The sequence below is a fragment of the Thunnus thynnus genome, chromosome 8 (genome assembly GCF_963924715.1).
Source record: "Thunnus thynnus chromosome 8, fThuThy2.1, whole genome shotgun sequence".
NCBI lineage: Eukaryota > Metazoa > Chordata > Actinopteri > Scombriformes > Scombridae > Thunnus > Thunnus thynnus.
Window position 1 is genome coordinate 21,765,195 of NC_089524.1, and position 26,940 is coordinate 21,792,134.

At 39.1% G+C, this 26,940-nt stretch overlaps 2 protein-coding genes across 4 annotated transcripts; one reads left to right on the forward strand and one right to left on the reverse strand.

Annotated features, from left to right (window-relative positions):
- Positions 1-80: 80 nt before the first annotated feature.
- mob3c (MOB kinase activator 3C) lies at positions 81-6,009 on the reverse strand. Its single transcript, XM_067597170.1, has 4 exons — positions 5,585-6,009; positions 3,153-3,762; positions 1,182-1,384; positions 81-314 (listed from the first exon to the last, which is right to left on the reverse strand). The coding sequence occupies exons 2-4, from the start codon at positions 3,568-3,570 to the stop codon at positions 285-287; spliced, it is 651 nt and encodes a 216-aa protein (XP_067453271.1). The 5' UTR covers positions 3,571-3,762; positions 5,585-6,009; the 3' UTR covers positions 81-284.
- A 4,092-nt stretch (positions 6,010-10,101) lies between these two features.
- elovl1b (ELOVL fatty acid elongase 1b) lies at positions 10,102-26,263 on the forward strand. 3 transcript variants are annotated; one of them, XM_067597172.1, is made up of 9 exons: positions 10,102-10,246; positions 19,931-20,072; positions 23,873-23,979; positions 24,062-24,252; positions 24,346-24,426; positions 24,519-24,575; positions 24,668-24,773; positions 25,097-25,233; positions 25,435-26,263. In XM_067597172.1, the coding sequence occupies exons 3-9, from the start codon at positions 23,910-23,912 to the stop codon at positions 25,753-25,755; spliced, it is 963 nt and encodes a 320-aa protein (XP_067453273.1). In that variant the 5' UTR covers positions 10,102-10,246; positions 19,931-20,072; positions 23,873-23,909; the 3' UTR covers positions 25,756-26,263. The 3 variants fall into 3 exon arrangements, with proteins under 3 accessions (XP_067453273.1, XP_067453275.1, XP_067453274.1); XM_067597174.1 differs by lacking the exon at positions 19,931-20,072; XM_067597173.1 differs by lacking the exon at positions 10,102-10,246 and having other exon boundaries at positions 19,700-20,072.
- The last annotated feature ends 677 nt before the right edge of the window (positions 26,264-26,940 follow it).

The following is a 26,940-nucleotide window of genomic DNA, read 5'->3' on the forward strand; positions in this document are numbered from 1 at the left end:
AGGAAGAAAGACAAAGCATACAGGAGAGATGTAGAGTTATAATTCCAACACAAAGTCATATAATGGTAACATCACAGCACCATAATTAGTACTGTACGTAAAAACCTCTGTGAAGGGACAGCACCACCATCTGAAAAAGTGGTAGGTTAGCGGGCCTTCCCAGTTATGCTCCGAAAACCACTCAAACAAATTTGAGTAAATCAGTTCTTTGTTTTGAGTGTTTTGAAGCTGATGGTTTCTCACGGGGCTCAGAGAGATTGTTGACTCCTTCGTCTGTTTTTTGTTTATGTGCATATCTTCTCGGTCATCTCTTTCTGTAGGAAGAGAACATAAAGGACATGTTAAACAGATCACATTCATATTGAAGGAGATGAATGATGTGTTATGAAATGCAATCTACATTTTCAAGTATGATGAATAGTCAAGTGTACATTATCTAAACGTGTGAAACAAAGCTGTGGTTCCTAGAATTGCCTCAGGTACTAAAGGTAGGACAATAAAACAGGGTCTGCTTGTAATATTTATCTTTCCTGCTGTGTGTTGACATAAATGTTGAATCCCTATTTCACTTTGCAAGGGGAATTACACAGCCAGGGCTTCATAATGATGATAACCAAAGCCTTTTATTGAGGCTCGGAGCACCATTCTCCATCTGCTCATATGTGGTGGAGGCCCCTTTGTTGGAAAAGAGCAACTACTATACAAACTCTGTCTCATTATGACTGCACAAAGTCAGCGACTTCTCTTATGAGGGCTGTTGCCTCAAACCAGCCCATTTTCTACAAAGCAGTTAACGAGTTTCTTTCATGATGGAAAATTGGGGGAGGAAAGTGAATTGTTGATTCCATTCCCAGAGAATGGAAAATGGAAAATTATTATTATTTCACGGAGGACGCAGTTCATGTGTTGTCTGCCCACAGTGTGAGTGATCAGGTAGTCTGTGCAGCTTCAGCAGACACAAAAATGTGTTATTTTCTTGTGCTCAACCAGGAATAGACACTGACACGAAGATGAAACAACCACAGCGAACGTGTGGAACAACATGGCAGGATATTTTCAGCAAGATTGACAGTTATGAGAGTGATACTGACAACCCCCCCAATACAAAACATCCATCTAATCTTCTTTCTATTGCTTCCTTTCTTCACCCTCACACATCTGAGGTCACAACAATATCTCACCAGGGGCTCCAGTTCAGAGTGATCAATGAGGTTGAACTCGGAAATGAAGAAGTAGTAGTGCTTGTAGCAGGTATTGATGTGGGCCTCTGCACCCATACTGCAGACGCTGTCAAAGTGATGGATGTAAACATGCACAAACACCCTGAAGAGGCGGCTCAGGATCTTTTTGCACACCTGCTGGAAGTTCTTGGGGAAAGGAACACCTGCAGTGAAGAAAGGGAAAAAGTTGTTAGAGAGATTAGGTGACTCCCACCTGAAAAACTATTTGATTAGATCTGAGATGAAAATGTAATAATTTTCTATAATTTAAACCCATCATTCAGCAGATATAATAGTAATATTCTGTAAGTAATGTGATACTTCCTCAACATCAATCTTTGAGTACTGTAGTCAGTATCTGAAAATGTCTGATAATAAAATCTGATTTGCATGGACAATATGTGTCAGTCCAAGTACAACCTTTTTTAAGGCGCAGCTTTGATAAAAGTGGGCATGAAAGAGAAAACATGAGCTGTAACACAGTACACCACTGCACCTTTATTACAAAATATGTAAAAACACAACATTTCAGTTGCAGATGGCCTCAGTCAGTCTTAAAGGGGCCTCTATGCTTTGTGTTGGAGAACTGGCGGAGGTCTATTGTGGCTGAAATGTTCTGTTTTATATATTTAGGTGCAGTAGAGCACATCTTTGCAGGTCTAATTCTCATTCTATTAAAGGATAAGTTCTAAGTTTTTCAAGTCTGTCGTAAAACAATATTCAGGTGCCCCAATGAACATTGACACATGTTTTTCTTGCTGTAATCATTCCTTCTGTTCACACTGACCATTAGAAGATCTCTTCATAATGCGCTTTCAATGTAAGTGATGGGTGACAAAATCCACAAGCCTTCCTCTGCACAAAAATGTATTAAAAAGCTTATCTGAGGCTAAAAATGAAGCTTACGCCATCCAAATTAGTCAACAAGTCAACATCTTACAAAATTACTGTCTTTTTAGTGCCATATTTCCTCTTTTTGTTAAGATCCTTCCAGTGCAGCTGAACAGGAAAACACTGTCCATCAAGACACAAAACACTAAATGTGGAAGATATCCACTCTATTTGACTAACTCAGATGGCTGAAGCCTCATATTATCTTTAGATAAACTTTTAAATACATTTTTGCTTGAAACAAGGACTGTGGATTTTGTCCTCCATCACTTACATTGTAAGCACATTTGGAGGAGCTCTTCTAAAGGCCAGTATGAACAATAGGAATGATTACAGAGTAAAAAAAACATCTGTCAATGTTAGTTTGGGCAACTGACTGTTGTTCTAAGACAGACCTGAAAAACTGTGAACCTATCCTTTAATCCATTTTCCTGTCCTCTCTTATTCCTGCTCGGGGCCATGGAGGATTGTGCACAAATTGAGCAAAAGGCAGTGAACCACCCTGAAAGAACTCAAAACTATCAAAAGGGCTAAAAAAATGTTTTTTTTAAAGCAACACATTCACAACTATGGGACATTTTCATTTCAACTTCATTTAACTAGCATGTCTATAGACTACTGGAAGAAACCAGAGCTCTCAGAGGAAAGTCATGCAAAATCCACACAGAGAGGCCCCTGTTGGATCCAAACACAGGGCCATTTTGGTGTCAGTGCTAACAACTGATCCACATACCACTGCCAAGCACACTCCTCCATTATGCATGAAATTCTCACCTCTAATGAATGCTGATTGTCAAATCTGATGGTGTGATAAAGTAACACCACAGTCACCCATTCAATCTATTCTAAATGTCAACCTTACTGTTTAATTAACCTCTGCTTGAACCTTCATCATCCCATTTGAGATCTTAATGAGGGAGAACAGCACAACACTCTCAGCTGACACTTCAGCATTGATGCAGTGCAGGCAGGACTCAATCATGTATAAGGTTACACACTCAATAATAGTCTGACACCCTCATTTGTAGACTCCTCACACACCTACTCTGGTGGGGAAGATGTCCTCGTTATTGATGAGCGACTCTATCCAGTCCATCAGCAGGTTCATGTACTTGAGAGCAGGCAGCTTGGTGGGTTTCTTGTAGTCGTCGCCGTCCTGCCACCTGTACTCGTACCGCAGACCCCCTGACATGATGGGACACGTGCGCTCGGTGCAGTACTCGCTAACAGTGCCATAGATCAGGTTGATTCTGTTAAAGAAATCCACCACATGCACAGCAATCCAGTCATTGATGTTCTCACCGTCCGGCAGCTGGACCACTTTCCTCAGGTCCAAACCAGACTTGAGTGAGGCCTGGGCCTTCTTGTAGAGTTCAAAACGCTGAGTGCCAGGCTCGAACCGCTTCCTGGGCCTGAATGTTTTGTCTTTGCTGAAGACTTGTCCAAGACACAGCGCCATTGACTCAGTCGTTTCCCCTCAGATAAGGGGAGAATAAGCTCTCCAGGATAATAATTTGTTTGGAGTTTGATAAAATGTGACCTTCCTGAGAGAGGGCCAGGCTGGTCTCAGCTATGAAATCAGGTCACAGGGGGTCAGCGTCTGTCATGTAAAGATTGTAGGGAGTTCTTGTTTTCAAATGGTGGGGCGTCTCTGTGAAACAGAACAACAAGAGAAGTCATAGGCTTATTCCTTTCCTGTTAGTCCACTGCTTTAGTCCAGGATGAGCAAAAAATGTTTGAACATCAAAGCTGTAGCTCCAAACCATACATATCATTGTCAGGTTGTGTACAAAAGGGGGTTTTATTTGTCTGTCATAAAAACTATGAAGGAGGCCTGATAGCAAAATTCACAAGTTAAATATTTTAAAGAACTTTATTTATTATGTTAAATGACTCATGTAGGCTTAAATACATTTTTCTGCCATATAATATGATTTTAATGTAATTCTGTTACAAATGTGCAATTATTGCCTCCACTGCTCTGCAAGACTAAAATGACCTTATCACAAGATTTTCAGTGGCACACAGTGACAACAATAGCAGCAGTTTCACTCTGTTGTAGTAAAAATCAAACCAGTGGAGAGTCAAGGATAACTGAGAAAATGAATGTCATTCTGAAACAGTGCTGGGAGACATTGTGAGAGAAAATGTCCATTGTATACTGCTTTCATTTGACTCTCATTCAGAACAAAAGGGTAAGTTTGAAAAGTTGTCTGTTCAGTGGTGTTAAACTGAATGAAACAACTGATAAAAAACAAAGACTTTCTCCATCTTTCAAATATGTCCTGTGCATTGAACAACCAATAAATTATTAACAGGTGTTAGCTATTAGCCATCTGGCAGGTTATATATACTGATTAGGAGCAGGACCTCAATAAATGGGATCTTGATTGTTATGATAATAAAACATAATTGTTAACTGATAACTCAGTAGTTTATTATGACAAAATAAGTTCAAGTCAAGTTATAATTCGCAGTTTCTTGCTCTAAAGAAATACACTCTGGGTATGTCACAGAATAGTCAGGGTTACATTTCATTGTATTAGACAGTTTCCATACTTTGAAGGATTACAGTATATGTTGCCTCCACAGATTTGACACTGCAGTCACATTCAAGTGACTGTGGTTGCAATATGATACTATATCCGCATTTGTGTCCCGAGTCCCATTTTGAACTGTTGATCTCAACATTTCCTGTGGCTGTTTCTCTGTACCTCAAATTAGCAGAAGTTTCTGTCTCTGCATCATCACATTTATCCACATTGTGAGTACTGACAGGGGCGTCTGCAATCTGAAGTTTTGTTGACTGAGAAACTCATTTCAGGAAACTCACAAAGTTTCTAAAGGAATAGTTTTGCTGAGTTCTGTCTGCTCTTTGAGTAAAACTGGGGTAACCATGATGATTCAAAATGCAGACAGCATTTGATGTGCAAGAGCTGTTCTTTTCTTTCCATTAGCTTTCACTGTCTGCCTGATCTCAGTTCAAAACTCACCACTGGAGGAGCATGAATACGTGGTCATGAGATAGCTCTGAATGCGTCCATAACAAAAGGGCTTCTGAGGAAGGCTCATAGTTACAGTGCCTCATTCACTCCTCATGATACTCAAGGAAACTCAGTTTCACCCAAACATAAAGCTTGAACACAGTCAGTTATCAAAGACATCAATGCTTTACACAAAAGATGACAGCATGTGGGGTAGATCTATATTTAATTTGGATCCCTTTATGTCTCTCTGCATGCCTCAACAGCCTCAGGCTGAAGCATGTCTAATCATGTACTGAGGCTAGCAGACCCTCCATGCATACTTTCATGGTTTTTATGGAATTTGCCTTTTACTCTGCAAACTAAAAAGAGTTCTTTCAAGACACAATAGGAAAAAAAGTAAGAAAAATCTTAAAGAACAAATGGAAGAGTCTGAGGGAGATGATAAAACCAGAGATTACAGAATGGAAAAAGCTGTCTCCACTGTACCTGGCTGATATCCTACAGCGGAGGGTCTGGAATGCGGTAGAAAGTTGTGGGAAGGGCAGAGAGGATTCAGGAGTCGGACCCGTTGACTTTAAACTCCCTGCTCCCGCTGCTCTACCCCCTCTCGCTCCTCTGGATCCTCTCCCTCTCTGCCGGCCACTAACAGACCGAGAGGCTCCAACTTCACTCAGCAGCACAGCACAGCACAGACAACACAGTAAAGGAGAGAAAAAGTTGTTTGGCTTCTCTTCCTGTGGATGATGTCACATCCTGACTTTGTCTGCTAGGCTCTGCTGCTGCTGTCTATGTGTGTGTGTGCCTGAATGTGGGTGTGTGTATGGTCGACCTATAAATTGAAAGAGTAGAAGGGTTGGAAAAGGCCTTTCCAAACCCCCACTCCTTCTTTTCCATTTGTTTTCCTTTCTTCTCATCCTGTAGGCAGACCAGCCGGCCCACTTGTCCCACTGAAGCCCGGCCCCCTCTGGTAAAGGTCCTGAGAAAACAACCCCTCCTCTTAAGCCACATATAGCACAGAAGGAGCAGAACAATCCCACAAACGTTTCTGGATATTTGGCAGTCCATGCTGCTCTTTTTTTTTTTTTTTTTTTGTAAATAACATATCATTTGAATTCTTGGCCTTTTTAAGATATTGTCACTGAAGTCAACTCACCCCTAAATAGAAGTGCTACTTGCCAAAAAAATCTCCGCAAAACACTGAGAGGAATCTGCCTTCAAATCATGAACAAACAAGGCATATTTGACTGGGACAGTCTATTCCCTTGAGGGTTAAGTGCTCTTATGATAGCTGCCCTGACTGCTCCATTTGTCTTGAAGGTGAATGGGTGCCACTAAAATGCAGAGGATGTCTGTTTCTCTGCTGTTTAATGACACACAACCTGCAAAAAAGAAGCTGACTAGAATCTTTGTGGATATAATTTGCCTCAGTTTGGGAGTGATAACACTGCAGTAGGATGAGATAAAGTCTCATTTAGAGTGAAAGCAAGTTTCAGGTTCAAATGTTAAGATTTGCCGCAGGGGGATCACATAGATTGAGCTTAATTATACGATTTTCATCTAACCCTTACATAATTTTGCAGGTCAAATTTGACCCATTTTTACATTTAAGAGCAATAAAAACACCCTAAACGCCATTCTTTTGGCCTATAACTTTTCCTATAGTGACCCAGAATATTCAAAAATAGAAATATTTTTAAAATAAATTTTTGTGCAGCTGATATATTGTACATAGGGGGTGTTTTGGGTTAAATTTGATCCATAAATTACAAACTCAACATTAAAAAAATGTTCTCCTGTTTTATGTAAGGTCCATTATATCATGTGGTTGTTTTTTCTCCATAAACAAATAGTGTAAAACCTAGAGAATACACTCTCTCTGCCCTCTGAAAACTTCATTAATGATTAATCACCCATTTATTAATGACTGATAAAGTATTTATGACTGAAAAATAGATTTGTCGTTCAGAAGTTAGGTGTAAAGACTAATTATGATGTGATACTGTGAAGGGTCAGAATGTTTCTGAATTAGAGTAACCACATCAAAAGCCAGCAGGGCAGACAACCAGAACTAGATTTATACATTTGTTTTAGCCAGGATCAAAATATCTTACCCAGCTTCAGTTTGAATCCTGATCTGAACATTCCCAAAATGTTTAGACCAGCAATCAAGCCAATAGTTAAGTCGAGGTGGTGAGATTCCTAAATCCATATATCATCTATTACTCCTCTTTTTGGGATCATCCCTGAAGCAGCAGCTCTACCAGACACAAATTAGATTTTATTGCTTTCCTGACCTTTATTGCAAGATATTTGATATTTCTTGGAGGAATTTTCATCTGTTTTGTATATTATGAAGCTAGAAAGTATTATTTGCAAGGAGCAGATGCTATTGATGGTGTTCCTCTTTTTTTGGAATATGAAGAAAGTTGGAGTTGTTTGACTGCATATGTAGAGCAGAACATAGGAAGACTTAACCTAAGACCTATCCCCAGTGGCATAAATATTATTCAAGTTGTTTTTCTTTTTCTTTTATTGGTTTTTCAAATGTAGAAATTTGTCTCTATATATGTGCATATGTGTGTGTATAAATGCATGTGTGTGTACTATGTATACGTATATAGGTATGTATATATACTGCATGTGTGTATATGCATATATATATATATATTTCTTGTTTTTTTTAATATACCACTCAATGGTTACTGGAAGCTTAAATAAAAAGAAAATAGACAAAAAAAAGTTGTTCTGAGTTGCAGTAACCCATCATAACCACTTGGGGTCACTATAACTGTTACTATGACATTTTATACTCAAGGTTATCAATGAGTACAAAGCGTCATAATTAATCAATAAGTGAAATACTCCCTTTTTTAAGATATAAAATATACAAAATATTCAATAATATTTAAAAAAATATATTCAATAATATTTAAAAATATATTCAATAATATTTAAAAATATATTCAATAATATTTAAAAATATATTCAATGACATGCCTTCATGTGTCAAAAACATTTACATTGTGAGACTATAGAAATATATTTTTTGACACAGGGTTGGCAGTGATTTTTGGTGTAAATGGTGATTAAATATTGTTCACTGATCAGCAATGTGGGGAAAAAAAATCTTTGTTTAATGTGTTACATTTAAATTAAATTGACAAACAGTAGGTCTAAGTGGCAGTAGTCAGATTGCAGTACTGAGTTTTTAGCAATAGTTAGCATCAGTCTTACTTTCCAAACTCAATTTAAAGTGTTGAGGCCACTGTCTTAAAATGTTTAGGAATTATTTTTTCTCATATATATAAACAATAATAGAAGATCTTACCAAAAAGGCCTAAATAAAGATAAAAAGAAAACAGTATGAAGTGTATAGATACTAATGTATGTAGACATTTCAGAAAGTCCCAACAGTGATGACATAGGCCTACACAGGAAACACATGCGCGGTTTGCTGCTGCCCTATGCTCTAGTTTTAGTCTGAGTGTTACTGTCAGTAACCAGAAGTGTGACTCAAGAGGAAGTGCAAAAAGTCGGGCCTTCTTTTACCTTTAATTGTCACTCAGTGATCTGTCATCATTCACCAAAAACATGATGCATGTCACTTTGAGCACTTAAACTGGCCCCACAAATTCCTCACAAAGCTTCCAAAAAACCCCACAAAGTTTAATGACACAGTTGTACCTGTTGATTTGGGCAAAGTAGGGTCTGAACTGTAAAAAAGGTCATTATGTTAAATTTGAAAAAGTCACATATTATTTATATTTATATAAGGTACATATTTTACTAATATAGCTGAATCAGACACCAAATTCTTGAATTTTATTGTCAATTCTTTGTTTGGATTATTAGAACACTTCTGTGCATTTCTGTGTTGAAATATGTGTCATGTCTGTACTGAAACTATCCAAAGATTATTGATGGTGGAGGAGGAGTTGTCCCCTCTAGTTTGAAAGGTCACCTTCGGGGCCCCAGATGAAAGAAGGCCCTGCACTTAGAGCAGCAGGTGGACAATTTACTACCACACAGGTGGATGATTTATGATCACACAAGCTTCGTAGATGTCTCTACACCTTGTGCTACAACATTGCTGCAGGCTCAATACAGATGGTCCATTTTCAGAGGTGTGAAGCTCACTAGAAACAGCCTGAGGTCAGCTGAGTATCCAAACCACTTCCCCTCAACAGGTTGCAACACTCGGATTGCATGAAATAACCAGCATCATATCCTTTTTGTATTTAATTTAAAATGTATTACATAACATACTGAGCACTAAACACATACCTGAGCTGAGGCATGGTTTATATAGCGTGTACTATGTAAAACATCTGGTTTCTGTTGTTTGACAGACGCATAAGGAGACCCTTATCTTTTTTCGGGATCAGTTCTGTCATTCATTGATATGAAACCACAGAATGATGATACTGTTGAGTGAATTATTACCTCTGCAGTGAGGAAGATAAAGGCTGTTAAAACAATAGCAGGAAACATGGCAACAGGAAGCTCAGATGTGCTTTCTATCTCATTGTATTATCGTATATATTGCAGATGCAAAGACTAGTTTTAACATGATAATTTAGGTATTTATTATATATTTTTGTTATATGATATCACCCCACTTACCTGGACTGTTGCATCTTTGCTCTCTCTATAATTGCACTTCAATATGTTATTCGTGACATTTTTCTAGTTGTGTGTTTAATGTCCTCCCTTTCCTAAGGTTAGGCTAAATAAACCGTAATAAACTAAAAACTCTATAAATATCACTTTCTTGACAGCATATCGGTGTTCATTTACTATTAGGAGTGTAATAATATAAACCACTATATAACGGCTCCACTCCCTACTCAGAGCTAATTATCACTTTTATTGGGATGAGCGCGCATCAGTAATCAATTCACAGCAGCACGGACCGATTTCGACTCGGCGATGACTGGCATCCGATACAGTCACTTGATTACGTCCATATTGGGCGACCATCTCACAGCAGTGTAGAGATGACTCCACCTTTTTCCAGCTCCATCTCAGGGTTGGGTCAGGAGGAAGATTTAAGCGGAGAGGAAGAGGAAGCGGAGCTAACTTCAAACACGCGCTGAGCCGTATTACCTACCTGCCTTCGACAGTCTCGGCGCGTTTATTTCAGCACAAGTAAGTAACTTCTTAAACTGTTCTTACACAGTTTAACAGTTTGCCAAATATTGACTTAATACGTCAATGAGGTTTAACTTCAGATGCGTTTATACCTTTTTTGGGAGGGGAGGCGGGGAGAGATGGAGGCGCGCTTTGGTAATTTTTACGCAGCGATATACTCATTCAGGTGTTTTTTTTTGTTGTCTGTCTATATAAGTAAAATATCTTATACTAATAAAACACTTATTCTAGACTGTAAAATGAGAGTAGTTTTTTTTTTTTTTTTTTTTTAAGAGAATTTAAGTAGCCTGAGTCACCCCTCACCTCGTGTCGTGTGCTGTGCCAAAATGCGTCTTCCTTGAAAACGTGTGTTTAGAGATTCAGTTTGCATACTAATTAGGTTAGTTACAGCTCTGTTTGGGCCTTTTATGATCCTGTATCTCATCATTAATTGCACCTGTGCTCCGGACAAAGAGCTCATTGACAGCCAGGCTCCCTCCTCACAGAGAGTATTGTTACTCTGCACTTTGAAGGCAGATGGTCCTGTTGACTGTCCTCTCTTTGTTGATTTATGCTGTCATACATCTGATAAGAGGTGTTTGAGGACATAGCCATACGTGTATTCATGTTCAGTAGGTGTGAATTATAGCAAATGTTGTTCCACCTTTTACTGATCAAAAGTGAAACTTACTGTACCTGCTGGCCAAATATGTTATAACTGTGCCTAACGGTTCATACGCGTCCAATAACTTGTCTCAGACTCTTGACAGCTTCAGTTTGTGCCTTTTTGTTTTACGAGATGGGCACAAATTGGTGACTGAGTCTAAGGAGCCAAGGAGCACATTTAAAGACAGATAGTGTCTGCTGTACGTATGTTGTTAAGCGCCATTCTACTTCCTGTGGTAAGTCTATGTCCGCATGTTGTTTAGTCTTGGTGGAATCTGTTTTAACTCATGTTGAAACTGAATCCACAAGTGGCAACAAAGTGAGGATGTTTAACATAATGATGACTAATGATTGATTTGGTTTTTCCAAGGGGGCTTACTTTGAAACATGCTTGTTTTCAGCATGAAGAGAACCTGCCAAAGAAGGTATTCGGAGAGGTTATTGAGGTCACTGGCTCAAGAAGGCTGGGTCAGGATTAATATTGTTCATGGTATCTAATTGTTTTCTTCTGACATAATCTCCTATAGGGATGCATCGATCAGCCAATTAATCGATTAGTCGACTGACAGAAAATTTATCAAGCAAGTATTTTGATAATCGAATAATCGTTTATTTGTCAAGCAAAAACGTTAAAAGTTTGCAGGTCGCAGTTTCTAGCATGTCAGGAATTTAAGCTTTTCTGAGTCATACATGATCATAAATAGAATATCTTTATGTTTTTGATAAAACAAGACATTTGAAGATGTCGCCATGAGCTTTAAGAAGTTAACAGGCATTTATCACTTTTGTCTTATTTTTCGAGTATTTCATCGGCAGATTAAAAGTTGCCTAATCTCGTATCTCAAATCTGCCACAGCATGTAGGCTACGTAGTCCATAACTTTTTTTTTTTTTTTTTAAGATTTTGTTCTAAAACGCTGACTCACTGAACAGAAGTTGATCTTTTATCATGTAAATCTGAATACTTGGGTAAATATTAACACCAACGTTTGATATCAAGATAACGTTCCTGATAAATTCTGTGATCATTTTGTCCTCTGTCCCTATTACTGGATGCAGCAGTGTTAGTAAGGGCTGGGTGACAAAATCAAATGTCACTATATTTTTGACCACATACCTCGTTATCGATATATTTCCCAGCCCTTGTTAGTCTTGGCACATTTTTATCATTCTTATTGAAAGACAAAACGGTTTTGAACCACATCTCATTTATGCACTATGGGGCAAGTTTACTGTTGAAGCTAAAATTGTAGGATTTCACCACACAAGTGAGCATCATCTGAGTCATCATCAAGTCTTGTACTAGCAGGCCCTCATTGATGCTTTTGTTCCCACATGACCGTCTCCTAAGGTGTATGGATCACTGACTCTATGTAGACATGTAAACATTAACGGTCGCTAACAACTGTGTGTGTGTAAGACAAAGGGCCTCAAGGTTAACTGGCCCAGGTGTATTTCTGATAACAATGTAAACAGTAGAGCAGCACCGTGACTGTTAACGCCTCAACGTTGCATGTTGTTATCTCTGCATCAGCCTCCAATGTCAACAGTTACTCTGAAGGACTCGCATTTAAGGCAAGAGGAGAACTGATATTAAAAGTCTCTTATCAACAGACAATGGAAATGCAGGCTGACTTGGGTGTGTTAAACCAGCACTCAAACTTCACAGTTGACCACAGCCTTCTGTTGGTCGCTCAGTAGCTGTAGTAAAATGTTGGTCTTTCACTTTTCCATTACCGCATGCATATTGTATTCCCAGACAGTCTGAAGTTTAAAGGATCCTCATTGAAAACATCATGTTACATTTCAGAGACGAAGCATGTAAGTGTCATTGAAGAATTTGACAGTTTATGATCGTGTCTTCTTCAGTGTTCCTCATCATTTCAAGCTTGTGGCTCTATGCTGATGGCCTCTGGCAAACTAAAATGGTCACACTGGATCTGAAAGTTGTCGGTTCACTTGAGACCCAAGAAAATTAAGTTTTCATGATTTTTATGTTACAAGATTTATCTACAGAAAGCTTGTAGCAGCTCTGATCTTATAATTTAGCACCAAATTTTCACACTAAGTGGGAGTGAGAGGTTACTATTTGAACAACTTTGACATTCACAACATTTGCCCAAATGAAATGCTGAATGCCAGTTAAGGAGTCAGTTGTAGCATAAATCTCATCTAGTACAACTTTCAGTTCCACCCAAACCCCCACCAACTGTCTTAAATCTGTTCCTTTCACAGAAAGGTGAGACAGGAAGAAGTGTGAAGTTGTCTATTATCATTGACCGCTCAGCACATTGGTCTGGTTGAAAACATTTGCTTTGATGTCATTGGTGGACGTGTGGGCAGAACTTCAACATTAAACCCACACAGAGCAATCATCTTCACCTATACAGTATCAATTAAAATGCCTCAGTTGCTGTTAAGATTTTGGTTATACCTCCGACATCACTTGCCCAATATAAATCTATGTAAAGAGTATATAGCAAAGAATTCATCAAACTTCTGAACCAGAGAAACTAGACTTGCATTGCTTTCCCATGTACTGTTTTAAAATATTACCAGCTGTATAGTTTTTAGGTTGTTTAAATATGCACTAGTGCAGCTTCTAAATAGCTGTAACGTGGTTTAACTTGTTCTCATGTAAACAGTTCAAGGGTAAAAAGTAAAGTCAGCAGTTTGTGCAGCTTGTGTGGCTACAATGTTTTTTTGTTTTTTTTTCATCAGTGATAATTTGTTTGTTCTTTTCAGATTTAATTATTACTTTTCCTTTTCTGTTTTTGATCTTTAATATCTGCTTGCTTTTTCCCACGTGCTGTTAAACAGCTAGAATTGTAAAACAACTCAATTGCATAGCAGACATTTGCACAACTGGCCATTATTTCTCTCTGTTGCATAAGAGTTGTATCAGAAAATTGCAGTTGAATATTTACTACGGTTTTACATGTTTGAAAGTATCACAGTGGAAGTTCTTGTCATAGTAGCATCCGAGGTATTCTTGAAAGACATGGAGAGTGTCATTCCAGTCGTTGTAAAGTGTTGCGTAATCCCAACCGGTCTGCCAGGTCTGTTTTGCACTTGCCCCATTTATCAAGTCTGAAGTTGTTGATGAGTTTTAGCATGCTCTCCCATCTACAAGGGCACACTCTCGAGTGGGGAAAGGAAAAAAAAAAAAAAAAAACACTTCTTAGCTAATGGGTGCTAGTGGGAAAAGATAAAATGAAACATGTTATAATTGGACTGGATGTTCTAGCACAGATGTGAAACCAGTAATCAATATGCTGCCTTATGTCACTAACAGATGTGCATCATTCCACCTCGGGAGAAGCACATTCAAGTGTTCACTGATTTGAAAACATAAACTTGGAGTTGGGAAAAAGTTTATGAACTTTATATCGTCAGAGCAATCCAGTTTCAGGTTGGGTGGTAATAGTATTTGTTTGCACTAAATACAAACTAGTGTGTGTGTGTGTGTGTGTGTCTGTGTGTGTAGTTTTCTGCAGTTATAGCTCAGATAGTCCACATGTCAAAGTTCTATTAATTTTAGTTAAGTGATTGCTTGTTTTTGAGCAGGACCCTCCCAACAATCCCTATTACTACTTCCTCTGTGTCTATAGGTTTGCTTGGAAATCTCTCAGATTACCAAGACGGAGGGATAATTAACACATTGCTCAAGTCAGAGCTTGTTACTTTTTGTCTTTCACTATGGTGGAAATCCATAATATTGCAGCTCCCTCTGTTAAACATCAGTGTGCGGACACAGACTGAAGGATGCCACTATGCAAATTCCTTGCGTCACCTGCACCTGCTGAGCTGCAGTTGTTTGAGTTCATTCATTTGGACTCGATGCTCTATTGTTATCTGTGGAAAGTTTCAGAAATCTGAGTCGTCGGTGAGACCTGCAGAGGGGACGGGGAGGGGCGTGAGTAGAATACTGGCAGGTAGGGGCGATACTGCTGCCCCACCACCACCCACCCACCCTTACACAAACACAATGAAGGAGTAGACGGTGTAAACATGTCACTCTCGAGGCAAGTTCAGCGACATTCTTCTGTTCCGGATAACAGTTATTACCATCAGAGTATTTAGTTATTAAAGTCTGTTAAATTGTTTTTAAAACGGATTAACTGTACTAATTAGTTTATCATGGAGACTCAGGTATTTTTTTTTATTACGTCATAAATCAGCCATGCATGGCTGGAAACCAACGGGCATATTCATAGCTATGAGGGTTAGGTGGATTGACTGCTCATTGAAATGAAATCCAGATGTTTGACATGCATAAGATGAAACACTTTCTTATTATGCAATTTACAATTCAACCCCACCTGCTCATGCTTTTTTTTTTTCTTTAAAATATTTAGGTGCAACAAAAGGTGCTTTATTTAAAAAAAAAAAAAAAAAAAAAAAAAAAGTTATAGAGCAGAGATGCAGAATTTATCCTGTTACATTTCTTCTTAAAGAGTGGCACAACAACCAAAATATTTACTAAAAATGGAATAGCTTAGTTATTCAACGGTCTATTGGAAGTTTTGGATGGAAGTTATCGCCACTTCTTTCAGTGTTTTGTGAACCTAATAAGCATACGTTAATGAATAATGTTTTAACTGAGTATTGAGTCACTGCAACAATATTGTATAATACTGGATTTTTGAGGCTGCTTTGATAGTTTAGTCTTAAAATTGGTCAGAAGTGTTTCCCACAAACGCAACACAAATATTTAAAATATGTTTTTAATTTGCTTACTGAACTGTGACAGATTTGAGACAAATCTGATGATGATGCTGTATTAAAGCTGTTAAATAACTAACTAGCAGATATATATTCTGAAGTTTTACACTTACTGAAAATTCAGTTATTATAAACAAATAAACCAAAAAACACAAATATTACAAAAGTATTGAACTTAAATCCAGAAAAATAAGGTCAAATATACATAAAATTTGGGCTTATAAAACACTTTGCAGTAATTTCTCTTTGCATGTCTGCCAAAATATTTAAGCTTATATCCACCAGTGATATTAAATCATTAATATATTGTTTTGTGTGCTCGCTCATGTGTCCAACTAGGCAGATGTCTTTGTGTTCACACCCCTCTCAGCCACACCCTGCTGACGACCCTTACTAGTCCAGACCAGTTTATATTTTATGTTCCAGCCTTTTTTTAACTTGACCCTGTTTTGTTGAGCAATAGTACCTGAGGCTGAGGCTGGAGTAAACCTTGTATGGCTTCTCCTACTTTTGACAAATATGTCATCATAGCACATACCTAAGCATGTGCTGGACATGTTTTGAATGAGTTATATGATCCAGTAGTTTTTAAAGCTGCCTTCGATGACAAGGCGGCAGGACAAGTTTGGATGAGATGGAGTTGTAACCAGTGTGGAATGAGACTAGCTTGTTTTGTTTTGTTTCAGTAAAGCTTATTTTATCTTGGTTGTAATCTTGAGACACAGTTTATGTCAGACGTATCTGGACTGAGAAAACATGGGCCTCAGGTGACAATGTTGTCCCTCTGGGCCAGGAACAGCACTCCGAGTGACTAATGCCTTTGTTTTCTCTCAAGTCAGATTGTCATCCCATTGGCCTGATAGGAATGTGAGTTACTGTTTTTGCCATGTGAGACTAGTAGTCACTTAGCTGATTTTTATCTGTTGTAGCTTTGGCATTCACTCTCTGGTAGAGTACGAAATTCTTCTGGATTGATGGTGCCTCCATTCAAGACTTGGAGTTCACCCTTTTCTGCTGACTCGTTGTGGAACTGTAATAAAAAATCTCCTGTGGTAGATGACCATTGCAAAAAAAAAAAAAAAACATCTACTGGGCAGAATCTTGTCTGGAACCACCAATAATAAGATATTCATCTTAAGGCCATACCTCAATAATCTGACGTTACAGACCAGATTTAATCCGTGCTCACCTACGTATGCTGCACTGGAGGGTTTCACGTGGCATAGCACGAACTGAGATGTGTACAGCGACAAAGGCCTTGGCAGCAAAGTCAGACTCCTCGCACCAGTGTGAGACATGCTGGTGGATATTCTGGGACACTTGTGCTCACTGCTCTTAATGCATTTGCTGCGCACACTTGAATGTATCCTGAGTTTTCACTCTCTGCAGTATCTCTCATTATACTGCATTGATTTAAGTGTAATTTAATGTTATTAAGCTATAGCAGCTTGCCAAACACACTTTAAATTCACATCCAACAGATGTGACTTGATTCGATGCATTTCAAGTTGAAGTTTATAGATGTGCGATCACTTAGTAGTTGTAATGAATTGACTTGTAATCTAAAATGACAAGATGTATTTAGTTTGGCACAGAGCCCCGGAAACGGGGTGTATCTACGTACAACACGTGTCTAGTCTGGAATTTTACTGACTTGTTCTCCTGAGCGTGTGTAATTGCTTTATAAAATGTGAAAGATTTACACTATTCATACTCTACACTGCTGCTAAAGCCTTATGAAAACTGAAAATTAAGTATTTCTACTTTGTCTTAAAATGTCGTCCATGCAGTGGATGATAAATCAATCAATATTCATATAATGATTAATGAATTCATATAACTGAGTTCAGTAATTGTCATGTACTATTAAAATAAACCAATATTCAACTTTTTGCTGTAAAATCATTTTTAGAATTGCCTCTCTAGATATATTTGTTTAGAAGTTGCTCCATCCTTTTATCTTCCATTTGCAGTTGTTAAGATGAGGAGTTTTGAATGTAAAGTTTGAGAAATTTTGAAGGTATCCATCATCTGGCAAATACATCCAACAATCACAAGGGGAACCAGCAAGTTAACATTCATTTTGTTATACAGTTGCAACGATTAGTCAATTAGTCAATCTACAGAACATTAATCGACAACTATCTTGATAATCGAATAATCTTTACTCTTTACAGTAAATAGACTTTTACTCAAGTAGAGTTACAACGGGTGAATTACCTGTGCTAGTTAAAAAAACAAAAAAACAAAAACACTTTTACTTTCTTTACATGACTGCCAATGGTTTGTTTTGGTTTAACTGGTCCTCGTTCAGTCATATATTGGCAAAGTCTGAATGTGGGCAGGTGTGATGACTATCACGTTTCAGAAGTCAACCATATCAGTAGTCACAGAGTTAACTGCTTTTGTAAACCACCATCATTGGCATTTCCGCATCCATCTTTCCTCAGTTTCTGGCATTGCTGCTTATGCAAGGTGGGAATAGGTGTTAGTGTCACAGGGCAAGATGACTATCGTTTTTGAAATGGAGCTGTCAGCAAAGATAGACGAGAACCACGATCTACTTTGTTGTCAGGTGTGTTTCGGTATTTGGGGGAGGGGCTGAAATGGACTGGAGTGTCAGCTCCCCACCCCACCCCCCAATGCCCTCAAGGCCAGTGACGAGTAAAACCAGCCCAGTCAGTCTCAGCTACAATGCAACACTGAGGAGGGCATTTTCAATGACAAGATCACCTACAATCAGTGATTTGAACAGCCAAAATCTTGTTTTATTAACATTATTCACAATATGCTTTTAATAGCATTTAAAGATGTTCTTATTGCTGTTTTGTTTTTTACTTATAAGCCTTCCAAAGCTACATTTTATGAGCATGGGTTAGCTTTGCAAGGCTAATTTACATCTGTATTGGTCTGCAAGAGTGAACATTGTCTTGCACATTGATGACAAATCTGTGACTTGATCTTTGAAATTCATGTTTAAGTCATTGTGTGCAGTTTTGATGAGACAGCAGTAGTAGCTACATCCTTATATTCTTATACTTGAAGAAATGATGAATGAAACGACAAGGTTGCCCCATGCATTCTTCCCTGCATCGACCATGTACTTGCTGACAAGACTGAAATTATACTGTGTGCAGAAAAACATAACAACCACCATTACTATCATTATAATTTGTTCCTCTTTCGAACAGTTGGGTGTAACTGTAAGATCAGAGTAAGTGATTTCCTATCAGAGAGAGCGAAACCTTGTTACGTCACACTCGGAAGAATTTTAAGCATTATCGTATGAGTCATGTCTTCCTTAGCGACAATCATTTTTGTCTGCCATTAGCTTCACTATCCAACCTTGAGTAAACACTGACGTTTTATGACCATTTGAGCTTGAGTGTACTTGATGTATTTATAATGATGCTTAGATTTGGGAGTATATGAAGCAAACAAGTTGTAGATCCGGGCCAAATATTGAGCAGAATTTCAATTCTAAACGGTATAATAGCCTACATAAATTGAAATCATATGTATAATTTTGTCTGACAAACCAGAAGGGAGCTGATGTGTTGATGTGCTGCAGTTTGAAAGGAACGTACACTTTTGCTCCTGTTTGAGGCATTTTAGTCATGACATTGATTATCTCTCAACACAGAGAGAGAAATGGAAGCTATTTTTTGCTTTATGGGTGTTGGCCGGGTAGAGAGCCAGTGAAGGCGTAACAATGGCCCCCTTCATGATAACAGAGTCGCCACTGATTTCTCGCCCGCTGCCTGTGAATAATATTATCAGCCCACCCCCCGAGAGGACTTGCAGGGCAGAGTTGTGTGTTTGTATGTATTGCCATGGATAGAGGGTGTGTCCAGGAGAGTAAGAGGGTGGGAGGGAGGGGTGGTGGGGGGGGGGGGGGGGGGGGACTCTGACTTATTGAAGTCAGGGCGGTGGTCACAAAGTAGCCAGTCGCATTTTATTTGAGGGTGTTTTTGTAGCGTGGGTATAAATGGGGGCCATCTCTCTCTCACCCCAGTTGTACTCTGTCTTCGACGCTCGCCTTTCACACAGTGCTTTCTCTCTCTCTCTGTCTCTCTCTCTCTGTCTCTCTCTCTCTCTCTGCGCTCTGGCTCGACCTCCTTCCCTCCCTCTCCTTCTCTGAGCTAGTTATTCATCCACTGTATGAGTCAGGGAGGGTGGGGATCTGGAAGACTGCTGTACCAGTCACACTTTGTCAGTTTACTTTCTCATTCCCTTACCCCATCTCTCTCTGTCTCTCTCTTTCTCCTTGTTCTGCTGTTTTTCTCTCTTTTTGCTGCTGCTGCCGCCCCAGCCTGCCTGCCCGCCTGCCTGCCTGCCTCCCTCCTGCCTGCCTGCCTGCCCTTTTTAGTTCAAGGAGAGGCTGTGAAAGACGAATCCACACAGGCACAAACTGGCTTTTGATGATTTAAGGGGAAATTTCTAGTCTCAACAAGGTAAGTTGCTCAATGTTGCACAAAAGGGGAGCTAACTTGTGTGTGTGTGTGTGTGTGTGTGTGTGTGTGTGTGTGTGTGTGTGTTAAGCCTGCCCACATGTTGAGCAGCTCAGGGTGTTTTTTTTTTTTTCTTTTTTTTTTTTTCTTTTTTCCTCAGGGAAGGTCTCTGTTCTTTTGGTATTTGAGGATCCCGGGCTGTTCTGTTTTAAAATGTCCTCTCGTGGCAGTCCTTTTATAACAGATGCTGTACTATGTGTTTGACTAAAGGCTGCTCCGCTGTGATTTTTTTTTTTTCTCTTCCTCCTTCTTGCTCCAGTTTGTTCATCATTAACTCCTACCTCGTGAGTGTGAGCTCCCTTTTTCCATCCCTATGATTCATTGACACGGTTCTCATAGGAAATGTTCCCCCTCCCTTTCCACTGTGTTATATCTCCTTGGTAGATGTGAACTAGCCACCTTATTGTCAGGGTTGCCTATAATGAGTGGATGGTTGTGGTGGGACATTAGAAAGAGTTACACCTTTTTTTGTAGAAGTATTAAACAACTTTATTTTTGTCAAATAGCAAAGGGCTGTAAATCATGTACATTTCTGCTGGGAAGTCACAGAAGTCATTGTCTAAAGGTAGACCGGTTTTTGAGTGGTCATGTGTCTGCAGCTAAATTGCTTCACTCCATCATGGGAAAAATACAACAGACACTTTGTTGGACCCCTCTCACAGTTATGAAGAAGTTCCTGTCCTCTTGTTGACTTGCTGCTAATATTGCTGATATAGCTGAACTATGACAAGTGGTGACAAGATTCAGTTAACAACTGGTCCAAATTCTGAGGATGAAACATAAGCCTTTAATTGGTGGAGATTAGAAGCAGTTGGTGGTGTCATTATGTTTGAGCTCATTGCAAATCAGATGCAAGGAGTAGTACAGAGGTGTCAGAGCAGTGAGGTGCAGTAAAACTTCTGTTTAGTAGTGAAATGGCTTCATCAGTCGATGGCAGGTTTTGTTGTTTCACCAAGCTGGAATGGAAGGGGCTTCATTTTCAATTTCTTTAAACTTCTATCTTCATCTGGGTCTTCATAGTGTTTTTTTTCTTCTTAGTGTTGTCATGATCAAAAGACTATCCCCCTGACTTGCACATTCAGTTTTACTATTGGTCAGTATTAAAAAGATCCACTCCAGACCGAGTCATATGTTGCATTTTTACTACAGTAATTCCCACATGAAGTTTTCAGAATCTCCCAAATGACTTCTGAATAATCAAATTTTGCACTGTTCCAGTGTCTGCAACATAATTTGATCAACCCCTGAAAGTGGCACTTAGTGCCATGAAACTGATCTGTTCTCATGTCTAAACTGTCACACTTTAATGCATTACTGACATAATTGGCAGTTAATGGAGAACTTTAGCTTTAAGAACTCCATAAAATTTCCGAACAAATAATGAATTCAAATTTTAGGTGTGATTGGACATCACATTCGAAATTACTGCAATCAAATTATCAACTCAAGGTCACTTTGTTATAATAACATTGGTCCTACCACTAACCTGACCAGATGATCATCTGATCAATTTAACTGTTCAGCATTTTTCCTCAGAACAAGACAGACTCTGCACCTTGATGTTTGCACTCACCACAGACATGATGGTGCTCTTGTTGCAATGTGAGGCGCCTGACCAAATGCCTCATCGTCGGTTCAAAAACAACCACAGCTTTATGTGTAAGAGTTTTCTGAAATGTTATGTATCTGATTTGTTATACAAACAACCACCACCATTTGCACTTCTGGTGATAACACTGAGGCCCGCACATGCACAAAAACACCAGTTTTTTCAGTTCCTCACCAAACGGAAGGAAGTCAGTCAGCTGGGTCGAGTGTGGCTGTCACAAATTGGTGTGGAATGCTGAACTCAATCACCTACAAGCTTAACTAGAAGATTGACCAGAAAGATACTGCAGTGTTTACATAACCCTGTGGTTAACAACTGAAAAACCCTGAGGTGAACAAACTGCAGGGGGTATCTACAAAAGAAAGAAGAATGTTCAGTTTGTGAGATATAATCTGTTTTCATTGTAGCTTTTCTTTGTTAAGTCTCTGCCTTTAAACATATTTTGACTTTTAAATGTTAAGAAATTAAGAATAATGAAATTCAGTAAGGTGAATCTAGGTAAAACTCTGTCCTCCTTTTTTATATAAAAATCTAATCATAAATGAGGTTAACATAGGCAGATTAAGGCCAATTGATTTGTTGTGCAAAAAGGACTAAAAACTTTTAAAATTGTGTTTTTTTACATCAATTGAAGTTTTCACTGAGGTGGTTGCAGGCTTAAATGCCCTTGAAAAAACACCCCATGTCTGATTTCCTGCATTTCCTTTCAAATTACACTTCCTGTTTGACATCCTGTGATAACTGAAAGCATTTTTATGAAATTTTAAAGCTCAAAGCTCATTGCTGGCAGAATGCCTATCTGTAATTTTCTGTATACTGTGACGTCTCATGAAAAGTATTTGTTTTATACTGTTTTCCCGTTTCTCATAGCAGCAGCTGCATGAGCTTTGCTCCCTACCCTGCACATTGAGCAAGAAATTATTAGCTTTTAATTATATTGGCTTAAGGAGGGCTGTTCTTTAGTCTCAGGGCAGTGAAAACACAGGCAACAAACACAAGCTCCCTCCGGGTCCAGTGCGGTGAGAGGAGACCGCACCCTGCCTGTCCTCTACTTTGTGAATATGCTAGAGTTTACACTTGATATGGTTAAGCCTTTGTAAACACCAAATACCCAGACTTGAAAACTACAGCAACATTCCTGCATGCATGCTGCATGTTATGGCACTTTCAACAGGCAAAACATTGCTCACCATATTTGTAGTTGAACTGATAGAATCAGTTATCCAATAAATGTGGCTACTGTACAACATGGAGGAACTTTGAGGTAGTTGAGGAACTTGTTTCTGCAGTTTGTGTTTTTAGTTCAGTGATGAGGAACTTCCCTTTTACTTTTTTTTTGTTTGTGTTATTTTTTATTTTTATTTTTATGCCTCCTGTAGGGTCAGTAGACAGGGTATTGTGTCTTAACTTCTGGCTTGACTCCTGTACACAAATAGTGTGCCGCCTCACCGTGGGATGAGGGAAGCCCTCCCAGTTCCCTGTAACCCCTCCTCTCTGATATCAGGCGATGTCTGATGAGTGGTTGGAGCTGGGGCAAACCATCCTGGGATTTTCTTGGTTGGTGTTTGGTTGGGGTGGGATGAGCTCAATAATTGCATTTTAGTCCAGCTAAATGAAGAAATGTCACAATGCACCTCCTTGGAGGCATTTATTGGTCACGGGACGATCACTAGCAAGACACGAGCGACGAATTCAAGGCGTGATAATAATTTATATATATTTTTTTTCTACCCTTGAAGGAGATTATTGGTGATTTTCTTTTTAAATCTATTTGCTGTCTAGAAATGGTTAATCACTTTTATAAGCATTAAACTATGCAAACTGCTGTGCATTTAAACTGTTATGCTGCACAATGATATGGTGTGACAGAAGATGAATAAAATTGACTGGAAAGAAGAATGTTACAGTTTAGTCCTTTTTACAGACAAAAGGTCTACACCTGGGCATGAGATGACATGGCTGAGATGTATATCTTTGTTTTTGGCATACAAGATTGGTCTGAATAGTTCTTGAAATAGTGATTTCCTTTTTGAACTTGTTTTGAAATTCCTGTAATGGGTTTGGTGGAAAGCTTTGAAAAGGTAAAACAAACTATCAGTGCTTTTTTAAGTTGTGTTTTTTTTTTTTTTTGCAGATAAGTGGGTCATTCACAACAATACAAGACAGCAGACATGCTTCAGGAGATTCAGGCGATTGGCTCACATGCCATGGATATCTATGACTACCTCTTGGCGGGATTGGGTAAGCTATTTTACATAACTAAATACAAAAAGTTCATTTTGTACAATTGTTTGTTTGTAATTTTATTTATTTATTTTTGTAGATCCCAGGCTGAAGGAATATCCACTGATGCAGAGTCCTATTCCAATGACCGCAATATTGCTGAGCTATCTGTTCTTCGTACTGTACCTGGGACCTCGTATAATGGCCAATCGCAAGCCCTTCCAGCTAAAGGAAGCCATGATAGTCTACAACTTCATGCTTGTGGCACTGTCAATATTCATTGTCTATGAAGTAAGAATGTATTGTCTAAAAGATGTATAAAGAATTTACTTTTCTCATATTTTGAACATTTCTGGATGAACTGACTTACTTGTTGTCATTTAGTTCCTTATGTCTGGTTGGGCCACAACCTATACCTGGCGATGTGACCCAATCGATACCTCTGACAGCCCTCAAGCACTTCGAGTAAGTCCACGTATACAATTCTCATACAATTCTTTACTGTTAATGAATGAATGGTTCTCCTATTAACTCAAGTCTTTTAATCTCCTTGCTAGATGATCCGAGTGGCTTGGCTGTTCTGGTTCTCCAAGATTATCGAGCTCATCGACACAGTAAGTCCAGTCCATTTAACCTGATGCCTTGCTGCACAGCTTGTGTCTTTTAAAGTTTGGCTTAAATAAAAAAAATATCCTCTTTTGGTCAGATCTTCTTCGTTTTGAGGAAAAAGCACGGCCAGATCACCTTCCTGCACATCTTCCACCACTCCTTAATGCCTTGGACCTGGTGGTGGGGAGTTGGTTATGCTCCTGGTGAGTACACATTAACTAAATTTGTCAGAGTTTGAAAATGATTAATGGAGGGATGAAAGCAGCTGGTGGGTTATAGGATAGTTCCTGCTTACCAATCGTGTACATTTGGACCTGTACAATCAGATATAACAGCCACCCTTTGATTTCTGGTTCAAAAAACCTTGAGCGGGCTAACTGTAACCTACTGTTTTGTTTAGTCATAAGAAAATGATTAACCAAGAGTCTTTGAACAAAACCTCAATGGCCTCTTGATTCCTTGCTAGGTCAGAGGGTTTTTGTTTCACTGGTCTGAGTCAGACTAATTTCTGTGATTATTACTCCAGGTGGAATGGGATCCTTCCATGCCATGGTGAATTCTACCGTCCACGTCATCATGTATTTCTACTACGGCCTTGCTGCTGCTGGACCACGCTTCCAGAAGTTTTTGTGGTGGAAGAAATACATGACTGCCATTCAGCTGGTACATATACACACTACTGTCTCACTCTCAGACAACATAAAGTAGCATGAATGAGTTTTTGTCTTAAACTGCTCTGGTCATGTGAGCATGTTCTGTCAAATTCCAAATATAGTGCCTTTGCTCCAAAGGCACAGAGACAAATTGTTGTAAATTTGTTTATATTACATGCTTGAGTGACACTTCCTGGTTTCCTCCCAACAGACCCAGTTTGTCCTGGTGTCTCTTCACGCCACGCAGTATTACTTCATGGACAGCTGCGACTACCAGTTCCCCATGGTTATCCACCTCATCTGGATGTACGGAACCTTCTTCTTCGTGCTGTTCTCCAACTTCTGGGTCCAGGCTTACGTGAAGGGTAAGCGGTTGCCAAAGCAGGACATGAAGCAGTGTCGGAACGGCACAGCGGTGTACACGAATGGCAAACACCACGAGAACGGCAGCAGCATCAAGAATGGATCCACCAACGGCTCTGCTCACCACGAGAACGGCAGCTCTCACATGGGCAAGATGAAGAAGGCCTAGGATCTCTGGAAGGAGACACCCAAGAAGAATGACTCTGTGAACCTGTTAAAAATACTACGGATTCCAAAGATAATTTTGGCTGTTTCTTTTCCTGCTTTTAGTTTTATATGCAAAACGGGGGGAAATGACGTGGTCGATGATTTTCACAGTTGGTTTGTTTGTTTCTTTGAGATGGGGAACATCTATGGAGCACAATGTATGAAGAGAAGATGTTTTTACCTAAACGTTATCTTCACTGATGTTGCAAACAACCTCCTAGTTCAGTATCACATCACACTGGTGGCCTTTCACCCCACTTACCTCACTACTTATCTGACCCCCATGTCGTCATGGCCCCCCCTGTGGACAGATGACTGTACAGTTTCTATCAAACTTGAAAATACTTTTTGTAAATAGTTTTACAACACACACAAAAAAAGAACTAATTATATTGGTATGCTCTAGACTTTCTAAATTGTGTATTTAAAATTAAAATGCCAATAAATTCCATTTTAATTATCTTGTTATACATTTTGTGTGTCAGTATTTTGTGTATGTGTGTGCACATTTACACAAAGCCCAGTTGCTTCGGTGAGTAAATAGCTGAAAGGTTTTCAGTTGTAGTTGTCATGTCTTGAGGAAGACTGACATTGTGTTGTGTTGCAACAAAGAAGGAAAGTATTTGCTTTGCTTGCTTGTGCCTCTTGACTTGACTATCCCAAGAATGTGGAGCAAGTAGGAGGTAAACAAGAGACCCATTCTGCTTTGTTTAAAGATTCAGTAAGCAGCATAGAGAAGGCATCCTGCAGACCGGATCCACACCCACCCAACTCCACTGTCAGCTGGTTCATTAGGGTCAGGGTGAAATGTTCATTAGTACTCTAAGAAAAAGTGTTTTACATCCATTCAGTCTGCAGCTAAATAAACCATTGATCCAGTATGCAAAATAGTGACATATACTGTGGTCAAATTAAACTGCAACAGCAGCCTTTCCTTCACTGAGCATACCTTGACGCAACTTAAAAATAACCTCTTTAAAAAGTTGCCTTATGAAACTGATCTTGTGGGCAGAAAATGGTTCTAGTTTGAGTGTGAACCAGTGGTTGAAGTATTTTTATCCTTAAGTAAAACTAACGCTGATACTGAAAATACCCCTAAGTAAATCTCCTGCATTCAAAGTCTTTGTAAAAGTAGGCCTACAGAAAT

Bases quoted from the DNA above. Each gene is read 5' to 3' on its own strand.
- mob3c (XM_067597170.1), bottom strand. From the start codon at position 3,570: ATGGCGCTGTGTCTTGGACAAGTCTTCAGCAAAGACAAAACATTCAGG. The intron at 1,385-3,152 runs GTGTGTGAGGAG...TCTTCACTGCAG, and splicing joins CATCTTCCCCACCAGAGTAG to GTGTTCCTTTCCCCAAGAAC. The intron at 315-1,181 runs GTGAGATATTGT...CTCTTCCTACAG, and splicing joins ACTCTGAACTGGAGCCCCTG to AAAGAGATGACCGAGAAGAT.
- elovl1b (XM_067597172.1), top strand. From the start codon at position 23,910: ATGCTTCAGGAGATTCAGGCGATTGGCTCACATGCCATGGATATCTAT. The intron at 24,427-24,518 runs GTAAGTCCACGT...TCTCCTTGCTAG, and splicing joins ACAGCCCTCAAGCACTTCGA to ATGATCCGAGTGGCTTGGCT. The intron at 25,234-25,434 runs GTACATATACAC...TCCTCCCAACAG, and splicing joins ACATGACTGCCATTCAGCTG to ACCCAGTTTGTCCTGGTGTC.